Genomic DNA, 14,126 nt, shown 5'->3' on the forward strand with positions numbered 1-14,126 from the left:
GGACCGATCCCTGTGGAACACCGCACGACATCTCTCGCCGGTTCCACTCACCTCGGTGACCGGGGTAGATGACGGATCTGTCCGTCAGATAAGCCTCGACTGTACGACGGAGATAGGTAGGCACCCGATGATACCGCAGTGCCTCCAAAATGCAGCTCCAGGGCAGAGAGTTGAAGGCGTTGGCGATGTCCAGAGACACCGCCACAACGACCTTACCCCTGGACACTGCAGTCCCCGTCGTGAGGTCCCTCACGCGCATGATGGCGTCCACCGTGGAGCGCCCTCTGCGGAAGCCGAACTGGCCGTCCGCAAGGTCCGGCCCTGTACCCGTCAGATGCGCGACGAGGCGGTTTGAAATAATTCTTTCGAATAATTTTCCCACCTCGTCGAGTAGCACGATGGGCCGGTATGCGGACGGAGAGTCCGCAGGGCGCCCCGGTTTCTTCACTAGGACCAGTTTACCCACCTTCCATGATAGCGGGAACTGGCCCCTCTCCAAACATGCGCTGAAAAGACCAATTAGTCGAGGCCTGAGAGTCTCCGAAGCCAGGACCCACGCCTTGCCAGGCAATCCGTCGGGTCCCGGGGCGGTGTTCTTGGCGCCCATCCGGCGCACCGCCACTCTCAGCTCTGCCTCGGTCACTTCTGGTGCTGTGTCATCGTCGTCGTCGCTGTGGCCCGCATCGGGCACCGCAGGGGGTAATTGATATTGTCTGGACTTTAAAAGAGACTATGACCTCTGAGTTTGTTTCGGCATTTCTTCTCAGAGTAGTCCGATAGGAAATGCCGGCCTCATCTAGCTATTTGAAATATTGACGTGTAAAAGTGTTATTTTATAATCTATTTACAGAAATAAATATCATTTATCATTTAACAAAATATAGAACCCGCGCGCGCTCCGTATTTTGGAACGCTACTTAACTTTTTTATTGTGATAAAAATAAAACAATAAACAAAAAAGTTTCTTCAGAAATGTTGTTGGTAATCATGAGCACAATCACGTGTTTAAATATCGTTCACTAATTATTATCAGACACCCGTTGTTTTTAAGTAATGATTTGTATATTGTTTCAGATGGCACAGAAATGGTCACAGACACACAAACTACGAATGAAATAGTTTTTCCAGATTATGAGATTGGTATGCATAGTTAATTATTATTTATTTATTCACGCGGTTATTGCAGCTCTGTCTACCTCTACAGATTAAATAGAGGAGTCGTTATATAAGTTTTTAAACTGACATGGTCACTAACACTATTATTAGAACTTATGACGGGATATTTACCATGTTTATTCACTTTGGTGAGTTTCCGATATTTCGGCACTGTTGCAAGCGCCATGTTGATGAATTACCAGTTCATCCGTGATCATGGTAAATATCCCGTCTTAAGTTCTAATAATAGGAGTCGTTATTTTTAGTATATTTTTACTATTTGTATTGTATAAAGCTGAAAAGTTTGTTTGTTTATTTGAACGCGCTTATCTCTGCAACTACTGGTCCGATTTGAATAATTATTTCTGTGTTGGACAACCCATTTATCGAAAGCCTATATAGGGTGACTGATAATTAGTGAACGATATTTAAACACGTGATTGTACTCATGATTACAAACAACTTTCCCGAAGAAACTATTTTTGTATACTCATTAGTTTTATTTTTATCACACAAATAACTAAAGTATAATGTTTTCTTTTACAGATCAACCAATGGAAGTCAACGTAGGGGATTTAGTTATAGGAGTATAGTCCGGCACTAAACTCATCCCCTATTACATGGGACTTATAACACAAATGGTGAAAAGTGTGTGTACATTGTATAGCGGCATTACGTGCCGTAATGTGCACCTCTGCCTACCCCTTCGGTGGTTAAAAAACGTGTCATATTATCACAAGCTCTTTGCAAGCCTTTTAGAATTAATAGGCGTGATGTTATTTATACTCCTTTTTTAATATATAAGGTGTTCTAAAAGTATCTGCCACGGCTTTAATAGAAGATATTTCGTACCACGGACCAGTTAATTCAATTTGAGAACATAAAGAAGTTAAATAAACATTGACTCTACTCTGTATAAAGTGGTTCACAAATACGCACGATGCGTCGCTTCGTCAATGAAAACAATTGATAGCAATTTTTTCATTAACGAAGCGACAGAGATAGTGAAAAGATAGTTTTTTCATAACAAACTCCTACATAGATTTTTTGTATGAAATAAGAAAATACATATCGCCTCAAACATATTTTTTCTCAATTTTTAAACCTTCTTTGAAGATTGTAATCTTCAAACACAACACTACCTCCCATTAAAGCCGTGGCAGATACTTTTAGAACACCTTATATTAAGCTGAAGAGTCTGTTTGTTTGAACGCGCTAATCTCCGGAACTACTGGGCCAATTTGAATGATTATTTTTGTATTGGATAGTCCATTTATCAAGGAAGGCTATAGGCTATAAAATATCACGCTATGACCAATAGGAGCAGAGCAGAGTGGGTGGCTAATGTTTAATAGAGGATAATAGAGCAATAATAAATGCCTTATTACGGTTTAAAATAGATTTGAAAAAATATAGTCATCTTTATTACAATAGGTAATAATACTAATTAATATAAATAGGATGACTGGTAATTAGTGAACGATATTTAAACACGTGATTGTACTCATGATTACAAACAACTTTCTCGAAGAAACTTTTTTTGTATAGTCATTAGTTTTATTTTTATCACAATAACAAAATTTCATTAGCACGCGCGCGTAAAGTTCCAAAATATCTAACTAGTCTTCCGAGAACGCGGGCGCGGTCGCCTCGCTAGCGCGCGCGACATTTTGTTGTTTTGTTATTGTGATAAAAACAAAACTAATGAGTATACAGAATAAGTTTCTTTGGGAAAGTTGTTTGTAATCATGAGTACAATCACGTGTTTAAATATCGGTCACTAATTACCAGTCACCCTATATACAAAAGTTAACTCTACGGATAGATAGACATTTGAGCCTAGCTGTAAAGAAATATACATATATCAAATATGCTACTGACACATTAGAAAATGCTAGAAAATTCGTTCCTATTCAATCATTAAATTAATTGGTAAAAATAGAACAAATATGAATAAGTATGATCAGATAAATTAAAAGTATGTAAGGAGCGTAGTAGGTGGCGCTCTGTAGTTTCTGTATACCATCAGATGTATGAATGTGGTGGAAGCTAAAGAAGTATGTAAGGAGCGTAGTAGGTGGCGCTCTGTAGTTTCTGTATACCATCAGATGTATGAATGTGATGGAAGCTAAAGAAGTATGTAAGGAGCGTAGTAGGCGGCGCTCTGTAGTTTCTGTATACCATCAGATGTATGAATGTGGTGGAAGCTAAAGAAGTATGTAAGGAGCGTAGTAGGTGGCGCTCTGTAGTTTACCTGCCTATAAAATATGTACTTCCATAAAAACTATTTCAACTATTCACTATTGTAATCTACAAACACAACACTACCTCCCATTAAAGCCGTGGCAGATACTTTTAGAACACCTTATATCGCATACCTAGTAATATATTGGCACATTTACGGTTTTCATAGTTTACCTGACTTGTTTAGTTGTTAGTTTACTGACCAATGAACCGTTGTTTTACGTGCGTTAGGGCGGAAACTACAATAATGGTATAATGACACTTACAACCTCTCTCGATGAATATGGAAATAAATAGATTAATACATATGCACTTTTAAAGACGTAAACCATATAAAGTCAGTTTCGCATTTTTTTGCAGATGTGCCAATATATTACTAGGTGAGCGACCTGTATTTATGCACACTCTGATAACCCCTATTGGCACATTTACGGTTTTAAGCATAGTTTACCTGACTTGTTTAGTTTTTAGTTTACTGACCAATGAACCGTTGTTTTACAGTGCGTGTCGGGGAAACTACAATAATGGTATAATGACACTTACGACCTCTCTCGATGAATGTGGAAATAAATAGATTAATATGCACTTTTAAACACGTAAACCGTATAAAGTCAATTTCGCATTTTTTGCAGATGTGCCAATATATTACTAGGTGAGCGATATGTAAATTATGCTCCTCTGATTATCCCCTTTGGGGGGACCAAAAGACGTAATATTTAAGCAATAAATATAACCTATATACCTAGGCATAATTTTGTTAAATATTTAATATGTATACATAGCCAATTTACTTAGTATATAGGAATAAGCGACGGTTAAAAGGAAATAGGGTATAAGCGACAAAAAATGAAATGTTCAGGAGAGCCGTTTAAACTCGTCGGTCGTCGAAAGAATACTAGGAAAATGTTTTTTTTTTTTTTTTGCTATATTTTGGTATAAACGCCAAAAATGTTATCGTAGAGCCATGAGAGTAAGCGCATTCGAAAGAGCGGAAAATTTTACGTAGGATAGCATAATAAACTCATTTTTGACCAAAATGTCGCTTATACCCTATTTCCTTTTAACCGTCGTTAATCTATATCGATTGATATGTTGATTGTATTTTAGTTAGCGAAATGTTTTTATATAGCTATATACCATGTATGTATGTAAAATAAATGTTTCTTTTTTTACCTATACTTACGTTTTATTTAAAAAAATACATCTTTTTTCAAAATACTGCCTTATATCAATGGGGGCAGGATTCAATTCAGGCTGACGTGGGCTCTAGGTACTGCTGTCGACTCGACCGGAGTGCTACCATGGCCTCACAGTGTACTACAGGGATATTATCACATTGTTTCGGTGTGTGAGTAAAGGCCTCGTATTCATAGTAAATATTTGTTCAGCAACAGTTGGTCAACGTTGTCGATAAACGGCGAGGATGTTGCTGGAAACTGCGTTTAAATCAATATGCTTTGTGTTGCGCAGATCGGCTGAAGGCTCAATTTTTAAATACCTATCTAATGCTATAATAAAATATCCGTGTACAAAAGTTGCAGTGCTTTTCCACCAGAGATGTGCTATGTAGCTATGCTACGAAGATGTAATAACTAAGCTGTGAAACTATGTAACCGTTTCCACTGATACTAAGCTATACATATATCTGTTCGAGGAGGATATGCAGCTCGAGTATGCGATGTATCGATAGTAGGGAAGCCATCTATAGCACGTATCTATCCATACCAAAACATTAGAATAGCTGAGTCCGTTTCCACCAGTGCTAAGCTGTGTATACCAATGAATATGATTGGTAGAAGCCAAATGCATCTACAGCAACGTAGCATAGCACATCTCTAGTGGAAAAGCACTCTAAACGCGATCTTCTGTCTGTCTGTTCTGTCGGTATGACATTAGGTGTTTTCACGCCATAAAATAAAAAGGCAACCGTACTAGAATAATTTATTACAGAATATTATTATACTACAGAATATAATTAAATACAATATTTATATAACTTAGTTTATATATTATTTCTCTTCCTCGTTCGTTTCTTTATCCAAAGAATCCGCCTATGGATGCTGGAAAAAAATAGAAAATATTAATTTTTGGTGGTAGAATTCCACATTGCCCTACACTAGGATTGTCTCCTGTGTCGTGGGTGCGTTTACAAACATACAAGTTCACATACACATGACACACAGACCCGAAACAACAATTTGTGGATCACACAAAGAGTTGCTCCGTACGGGAATCGAACACGCTTCGCGGTGTAGTACAGTCATGTAACGTCACGCCTTTTATCCTCGAAGGTATAGACAGAGGTGCACATTACAGCGCGTAATGCCACTACACAATGTACACCCACTTTTCACCATTCATGTTATCAAATACCATGTAATAGGGGATGAGCCTATTGCCATATACCGGGCACAATTTCAGACTACGTGTTACTATTGAAACATTTTCGGAAAGCAGAAAAATGCCCGAAAAACCTTTGCCCGACCCGAGACCTCTGGTCCGGCGGCAGTCGCACTTGCGACCAACGAGGCAGTCAAAAACTGTCATTATATACGATATGATCTTCAAGTAAAGAGCATACTCCGTTTTATTGGAAAGGCCGGCAACGCACCTGTGCCTCCTCTGGTGTTACGGGTGTCCATGGCGGCGCTGATCGCTTACCATCAGGTGACTTGTTTGCTCGTTTGCCACCTATTCCATAAAAAAATATAAATTACCTGCAAGATTGCCTGCCTTGCCGGTGATATCCTGGGCGGCACCTACGAAACTGCCAGCTAATTGATTGGCTGCTCCTGAGAAATAACATAAACATTTAGTACCAAGCACTATTCTAAACGGCCAAACCACGGCCTCACAGAAAACAGACGTGAAACAACGCTTACGTTGTGTGAGTGAGGTTACCGGAGACCTAATTACCCCCCTTTCCAATCCCCAATTCCTAAACAACCCTTAAATTTCAAACCCCAAAAAGCAGGCAACGCGCTTGTAACGCCTCTAGTGTTTCAGGGCCTCTGGTATTTCGGGTATCATGAGCGGCGGCGATTGCATTACGATCAGGTGATACGTCTGCTCGTTTACTCGCTTATACCAGTAAAAACCTAAACTTCAAGTTGTGTGAGAGTCATTAAGCACCTCATACGTAGAGGGTTCTTTAATATTAAAGCAGATCTGGTAAATGTCTTTTTGTTTTATTACCTGCCACGTTATTTGCTTTTCCTGCAAACTGTTGAGCAGCTCCTGCAACATACAAGATTATTCACATATTTTCATTATTTTGTCGATACACCATGCTTCGGCAATGCTGTGTTGGCTTGATACCACGACCTCCCAGAAAACCGAAGTGAAACAAAGCTTGCGTTATGTTTCGTTGTGTTAATGAGGTAATCGGACAACCAATTGCCCCCTTCTCAATCTTCTCAATCCCCGATTCCGAACAACCCTTAAAACGCCTTTGGTGTTACAGGTGTCCACGGGCGGCGCTGATTGCTTGCCATTAGGTAATCCTGTCTGCTCGTTTGTGGGCCTACACCGTACCAAAGATCAACCACCTAGATGGAAGTCGATCAGGAGACTTTATTTTTACTTGACTAATGGCTCCCAGAGCTGCAGACTACCTAGCGGGTTTACCGTGGCTCCGGCTCGAAAAGCAGGAGTAGGAACGGGGTGGTGTTTAGTCAGTAAGAGTCTGACACTCCCTCTCGCCTCGCCCAAAGCGGGAGAAGTCATTGGATGATTTTCCCCCCTCTAAAAAGAAGTTACATTAGGAACGGGGTGGTTTTTAGTCAGTAAGAGTCTGACACTCCCTTTCGCCTCGCCCAAGGCGAGAGAAGTCAGTAGATGATTTTCCCCCCTCAAAAAAACCCACATGGCTCAGTGGTTTAAAATACTTACCGCTTAGGTCTGGGAAGCCGCTTCCTGCAGACGGTAAACCTGATTGAGGGTTGAATGCCGATGCTACTGCCCCTGTTAAATGTAAAATGAATAATGATTTTGTTATTTCTCTTTAAAAATATGTGTTACTTGAATGGCAATAGGCTCACCACCTATTACATGGGACTTATAACCCAAATGGTGAAAAAGTGTGTGTACATTGTATAGTGGCATTACGTGCCGTAATATGCACCTCTGCCTACCCCTTCGGGGATAAAAGGCGTGAAGTTGTGTGTGTGTGTGTGTTAATTGAATATCTCAACAGTTAAAACTAGTTTCTGCCACCGGCTTTGCCCGCGGTCTTAATCAGGTTATATGGTTTATTGTTTAACAAGGTTACCCGACCAATTTCGAGGCATGACGAGGGCCCACAACTTGAAACTAGACGAGTAACTAGCATTGAATAATTCGTAACAATTTTAAATCTATTTAAGTGTGGGAAAGCCATGCTTCCGTTGTGTAAGTGAGGTTACCGGAGGCCCGATTCCCCCTTCCCAAACTTCCCAATCCCCGATTACCCAACAACCCTTAAATTCCTAACCCCCAAAAGACCACCAACGCACATGTAACACCTCTAGTGTTTCAAGTGTCCATGGGCGGCGGCGATTGCTTACCATCAGGTGATCATCTGCTAGTAAAAGTATACCAAAATATATACCAACCTGTAGGTACAGCACCAGAAATAGCTTGAGCACTGGAGGCAGCTACACTTTGAGCCTGTGATGGCAGGTTTCCAGGTAGACTTCCAGTTGGAAGACCAGAGCTGAACTGTCCAGGATTGACAGCAGATTGGACTTGTGAAATCGGCAGTGCGTTTCCTGGATTAGAAGTCATAGATCCCAAAGCATCCATAGGATTAGGTAGATTGGGAGGAGATAAATTAGGAAAACTAGGTAAAGATGGCGATCCAAGAGATGGGGCATTAAAGCCTCCAGTTCCAGATATGGATGGGAAAGAACCAGTAGGTGCGCCAGTTGATGCTGCAGCGGGGGCAGTTGCTCCAGTGGCAGCGGTAGTTGCACCTGCGGCTGCGGTAGTTGCACCTGACGCAGAGGTAGTTGCACCAGCGGCAGGCGTGGTTGCACCAGCGGCGGGGGTAGTTGCACCAGCGGCTGGGGTAGTTGCACCAGCGGCTGGTGTTGTAGCTCCTGCGGCTGGGGTAGTTGCACCAGCTGCAGGTGTCGTAGCTCCGGCAGCGGGGGTAGTTGCACCAGCGGCTGGTGTAGTTGCACCAGCGGCTGGGGTAGTTGCACCAGCGGCTGGTGTAGTTGCACCAGCGGCAGGGGTAGTTGCACCAGCTGCGGGGGTAGTTGCACCAGCAGCGGTGGTTGCACCAGCGGCGGGCGTAGTTGCACCAGCGGCTGGCGTAGTTGCACCAGCGGAAGGTGTAGTTGCACCAGCTGCAGGGGTGGTTGCACCAGCAGCGGGCTGTTGTTGCTGCTGCCGGAGTTGTAGCACCAGCTGAAGGTGTAGTTGCACCAGCGGCAGCTGTAGTTGCACCAGCGGCTGGCGCGGTTGCACTAGCTGCGGGCGTAGTGGCGCCAGCAGCAGTGGTTGCGCTTGGAGCTGCGGTAGTTGCACCGGCGGCTGGGGTAGTTGCACCAGCTGCGGGGGTGGTTGCACCAGCGGCGGCAGTGGTAGCTCCTGCAGGAGTAGTGGCGCCAGCAGCGGGAGTAGTTGCTCCAGCTACGGCTAGTTGTTGCGCCTGGAGCTGCAGTAGTAGCACCTGCAGGAGTAGTAGCGCCTGCAGCCGCAGTAGTTGCAGCTCCTTGAGTAGTACCTCCAGCCGCAGTTGATCCAGAAGGCAGATTACCATTAAAAGACCCTGACACACTAGAAGATCCTGGACTACCACCAGGTAAAGATGGTAATGGGACACCACCGAAGCCAGGTAAGGAAGGAGATGGAAATCCAGACGGACTTGGTGAAGCTCCCGCTACATTTCCACTTGGTAAAGGCAGTTGTGGTGATCCGTTTGTAGAAGAAGGTGGATTACCTGATGGTGTGGCTGAAGAACTTGGTGGTGCACCAGAATTTGGAGTAGGAAGTATACCAGAGATTATATTAGAAACCAAAGATCCGATTGGGTTTTGTGGTGATGGTGATGGAGCGGATTGTGATGATGGTGGGGATAAAGCGTTCAAAACGGTTCCTGGGTTGAAAAAGTTGGTGATACTTGGTACTGGTTTCTGCGTTGCAGCCTGTGGCTGTTGACTAGCAAACGGGTTGAAGGCAAACGGGTTTGGTATTGGGAATTCATTGTCGTTCACTAGGACACCTGAAAAAAAATAATTAGAAGTATTACAGTAGAGTCTCGTTAATTTAAAAAAAAAGCAACGTCACGCCTTTTATCCCCGAAGGGGTAGGTACAGGCGTAACAGGTTACCGGGGTTCCGTCTCAAAGCAGGAGAAGGAACGGGGTGGTTTTTTAGTCAGTAAGAGTCTGACACTCCCTCTCGCCTCGCCCGAGGTGGAAGAAGGCTTTGGGTGAATACTCCCTCAAAAAAAAATAAAGGCTAGGCAGAGGTGCACATTACGGCACGTAATGCCGCTATACAATGTACACCCACTTTTCACCATTTGTGTTTTAAGTCCCATGTAATAGGGGGTGAGCCTATTGCCTTATACTGGGCTCAATTCCAGACATGCTACTACTGAGATTTTTTTCGAAAAACCGAAAAAAGCTCTGTAATACTTTGCCTGACCCGGGAATCGAACCGAGACCGTTTGTCCGGCAGTCGCAATTGCGACTACTTGACCACCTTGATCGAAATTCGAGGGAGTCTTAAAATATTTCGAAAAAAAAATCGAAGAAGTCAAAGTAGTTTTTTTTTTATTTCAAAAAGACCAGGGAGGCGTTTTTGAACGTCAAAGCAAATATAATAATATTAATAACGTCTGTCTGTCGGTCAGTCCTCTAGTTGCTCTATTTGCTCGTTCCAAAGTGTAGATTCCTATGGAGAACGCCGTGGTGGTCACCGGTGACCGACGTTAGCGGAGGATTTGCTTTTAACAGTTTTCTATTGGCAGTCAAAGACATATTTTACTTACTTATCCCTTGTCTTGCTATGGCAATCTGGAGCTGAAACAAAATATGCGTTTTAAATAAGAAATTGAAATAATTACTATTCGAGAAAATTCGTTAAGTTTCGAGTCACAACGGGACTTTTAATCAGTGAGAGTACGGCGATTGGACTTTTTCTTTATTAATTCACAGGATTAGGGATTGCGAAGATGTAATAGCTAAGCTGTGAAACTATGTGACCGTTTCCACTGATACTAAGATATGTAGCTGTGCGATTAAAGATTCGCAAATCATGCGATTGTACGAATGGAAGGAACAAGTCATATCCATACCATGCATCTATCCATAAGAAAAACATAGCTTAGCTAAGCCCGTTTCCACTAGTGCTAAGCTGTGTGTACTAATGAATATGATTGGTGGTAGCCAAAGTCGAAGAAGCAAATAGTTTTTTTCACTTTTTTGAAGCAAACATAGCATAGTTGCACATTCCTATCTGGTGACCGAAAAGCACACTATTATGCATGTGCATGCAATCGTTATACATATTATAATCCTATTCCTAAATTTGTCAAACACTCTATATATTTAAAAAAACCGCAGGTCAAAATGTCCGTTTTGATACGCTATTGCGTTAAAGATTTAAGCGTACAAAGGGACATAGGGACATAGAATAGCGACATTAAGTTTGTATACGTATGTAAGTGATATAAATTATTTTGTGATATCAATATAAACTTACCGAATAACAGAAAATTATGAACAAAATCTTCCTCATTTTTTTAACTCACAATTTACAGCACTGAATTGAATAAATAATGCGCATGTACAAATTCTCCTACAGACGTAGATACGCCTTATATACAACCATATGTACAAACAATACAATATAGACTTATTTAATAACCAATTTTGGTTTGTTTATACAGTTGTTTTAGAAACAAATATTTCAAAAGTTTAACAATATGCCTTGGTGTGGCTATTAAAACTACGGATTCATGAAGTCTGGTATAGGTAGATGACTAATCTTTATTTTAACTGTCTCGTTTTGTAGATTATTTTAAATCCTTAGACTTAAGTGTGGGAGAGCCATGCTCCGGCTTGATGGAGTGGTGCCACGGCCTCACAGAAAACCAACGTGAAACAACTTGCGTTACCGGAGGCCTAATTACCCCCATTCCTAATCCCTGACTCCCTAGCAACCCTTAAATTCCTAACCCTATCCTCGCGAAAGGGGCACACGCATAGGCTTGAACTTCGGTGGTGTTGCAGCGGGTGTCCATTTAGCGGCCCTCTGCTTTCACTTACCATCAGGTGATCCGTCAGCTGGTTTACTCCTACTCTGCCATCTTTTTTTATCTTTATTTAATTGACCACCCATTTTTTTATTGAGAGTTACAAATACCAAAACCAATCCGTTGTTTAACAAAAAAAAAATTCCAATTTGAGGGGGGTAAATCATGCAATGACTTCTCCCACCTTGGGCGAGGCCAGAGGAAGTGTCAGACTCTTACTGACTAAAAACCACCCCGTTCCTACTCCTGCTTTTCGAGACGGAGCCCCGGTAAACCCGCTAGGTAGTCCGCAGCTCCGGATTAGGCATCAGCCCTACTGGGCCCCATCTGTGGTGGTGGGATGGCTCTTTCCGCTTGTCGCTGTTTTTATGGCCACAAGCGTAAATCTGAATAGAACTAATTAATATGTAAAGTATGAAATTTAATGTACGTACCTGAAATTTTCAGACATACCTAGTACTTGAACACACATTTAACATGGAGTATAAATTATATGGAGTAAAAGTCGAAGCATTTATTTCAATTAATCCTAAATTGAACTTTTGAAACGTCAAATTGATTTGTCCGTCAGTCTATCTGTCAGTGAAGCTAGGCGCTCGTCCCAAAGTGTAGCTTCGAATGGAGAAGTACGAGCAAGAAACACCATCGTTACTCTTTTTACCCGACTGCCAAGGAAGGGTTATGTTTTTTAAAAAATGTTTGTTTGTAAAAAGAGCACTACGTTTACGTAGTCTAAGTGTGGGAGAGCCACACTTCGGCACGAATGGGCCGGCTCGACCGGAGTGATACGCTGTTTCGTTGTGTGAGTGAGGTTACCGGAGGCCCAATTAATCAGTCTCGTTGGCCGAGTGACTGCAAGTCGGACATCCGGGCAAGGGGTCTCAGGTTCCGCTTTAAGTTAACTCGGACATCCGAGCAAGGGGTCTCGGATTCAATTCCCGGGTCGGGCAAAGTATTTCAGGGCTTTTTTCGGTTTTTCAGTAGTAGCACAGAGTCTAGAATTGTGCCCAGTATATGGCAATAGGCTCACCACCTATTACATGGAACTTATAAGGTAAATTGTGAAAAATCTTCAAGAAAAGAACATACTCCTTTTTAAAAAGACTGTGTGACACCTGTGGCTCCTCTAGCGTTGCGGGTGTTCATGGGCGGCGCTGATCGCTCACCATCAAGGGACGTCTGCTCGTTTACCTCCTATGCCATTAAAAAAAAGTGGGTGTATAATGTATAGCAGCATTACGTGCCGTAATGTGCACCTCTGTATACCCCTTCAGGGATAAAAGGCGTGACGTTGCATGCATATAGTATCGTTTTTTTTTGTCACAAACACTGTATATGTTTTTAAACTGAAATGGTCACTAACACTAGTATTAGAACTCGAAACGGGATATTTACCAAGTTTTTCTATTTCTTCTTTCTTTTCTTCCGCTTATCGCTTGCAACAGTGCCGAAATATTGGAAACTCATATAAATAGAAAAACATCGTATACAAACACAGTAGGTACTCCTAGCATACCATACTCCACATAACAGAATGATGATACACAATGACGTAATCGCCGAAACTAATTAGTTTTATTGTCAGTTAACATATTGAGGTTACAAACACGTCTTTATAAATAACATAACATAACTCATCGGCGGTTATGTCTAGGGGGGTAGGCAGAGGTGCATGTTTATATACAATCCCCATGGTCACATTGTATTTGGGTACTTTTCTACCAGAGATGTGCTATGTAGTTATGCTACGAAGATGTAATAAGCTGTAAAACTATATGACCGTTTCCCCTGATACTAAGCTATGTAGCTGTTGCGCAGCTCGAGTATACGATGTATCGATCCATCAATAGCACACATCCATTACACTTAACTTAATCTTAATATCGATTTAGTCAATTCACATATCCACGCAATACGGATGCAATGGGCGCTAGAGTTGCAACTCAAGAGTACGTTCACAACATCAATTTTATTCTTGTTCCTGTTTTTATGTTAATTTAAAATATTTTTTAATTTTATATTTCCTATTAGACTTAAGTACATAATATTGTTAATTGCATTGTATTTATATTATCTATATTTATTTAAAATTCTCTAAATTTACATTTTTAAATAATATTTAAAACACACAATATAAAATAATATTTAAAAATATAAAAGGAGCCGACCAGTAGCGGGATCATGGTCCAAGCTACCGATGGTTAGGGCTCCAGAGACAGAAACCTCCTCACCATACGCGCCGATTTCAGGAGTACTGCCTTCTGCATCAGGCCCTTGATCCATCCGCCCAACCCCAGCCTCCTAAGGTGATTGTCGAGGCTGTTGGGTATTAATCCGTTGGCTGACACGACTATCGGCACAATGATAGCCGAATCCACACTCCACATGTCGACAACCTCGTGAGCCAAGTCAAGATATTTTATTTGTTTATCTTTTTCAGCTTTCACGAGGTTCTCGTCATGAGGAATGGTGATATCTAC

At 41.8% G+C, this 14,126-nt stretch overlaps 3 protein-coding genes across 4 annotated transcripts in view; 1 reads left to right on the forward strand and 2 right to left on the reverse strand.

Annotated features, from left to right (window-relative positions):
• Nucleotides 1-14,126, reverse strand: part of LOC118281256 (pancreatic triacylglycerol lipase-like) — an 84,515-nt gene that overhangs the window by 65,252 nt on the left and 5,137 nt on the right. The gene's annotated exons all lie outside the window — the stretch shown is intronic.
• LOC118281103 (protein suppressor of hairy wing-like) overlaps nucleotides 1-14,126 on the forward strand; it is a 196,883-nt gene that overhangs the window by 5,509 nt on the left and 177,248 nt on the right. Inside the window, exons 4-5 of one of the 2 annotated variants that reach the window (XR_007706270.1) lie at nucleotides 1,075-1,140; nucleotides 1,702-1,960. Coding sequence is in view for 1 of the 2 variants with exons in the window: in XM_050700563.1 (XP_050556520.1) it covers nucleotides 1,075-1,140; nucleotides 1,702-1,748 (113 nt within the window). In the remaining variant the exon portion in view is untranslated. Of the gene's footprint in view, nucleotides 1-1,074; nucleotides 1,141-1,701; nucleotides 1,994-14,126 lie in introns of those variants that run through there. The other variant, XM_050700563.1, reaches the window with a different exon arrangement.
• On the reverse strand, nucleotides 5,329-9,289 carry LOC118281101 (ice-structuring glycoprotein-like). Its single transcript, XM_050700559.1, has 6 exons — nucleotides 9,028-9,289; nucleotides 7,992-8,882; nucleotides 7,291-7,362; nucleotides 6,595-6,636; nucleotides 6,117-6,191; nucleotides 5,329-5,459 (listed from the first exon to the last, which is right to left on the reverse strand). The coding sequence occupies exons 1-6, from the start codon at nucleotides 9,143-9,145 to the stop codon at nucleotides 5,434-5,436; spliced, it is 1,224 nt and encodes a 407-aa protein (XP_050556516.1). The 5' UTR covers nucleotides 9,146-9,289; the 3' UTR covers nucleotides 5,329-5,433.

This window comes from Spodoptera frugiperda, chromosome 19 (genome assembly GCF_023101765.2).
Source record: "Spodoptera frugiperda isolate SF20-4 chromosome 19, AGI-APGP_CSIRO_Sfru_2.0, whole genome shotgun sequence".
Classification (NCBI taxonomy): domain Eukaryota; kingdom Metazoa; phylum Arthropoda; class Insecta; order Lepidoptera; family Noctuidae; genus Spodoptera; species Spodoptera frugiperda.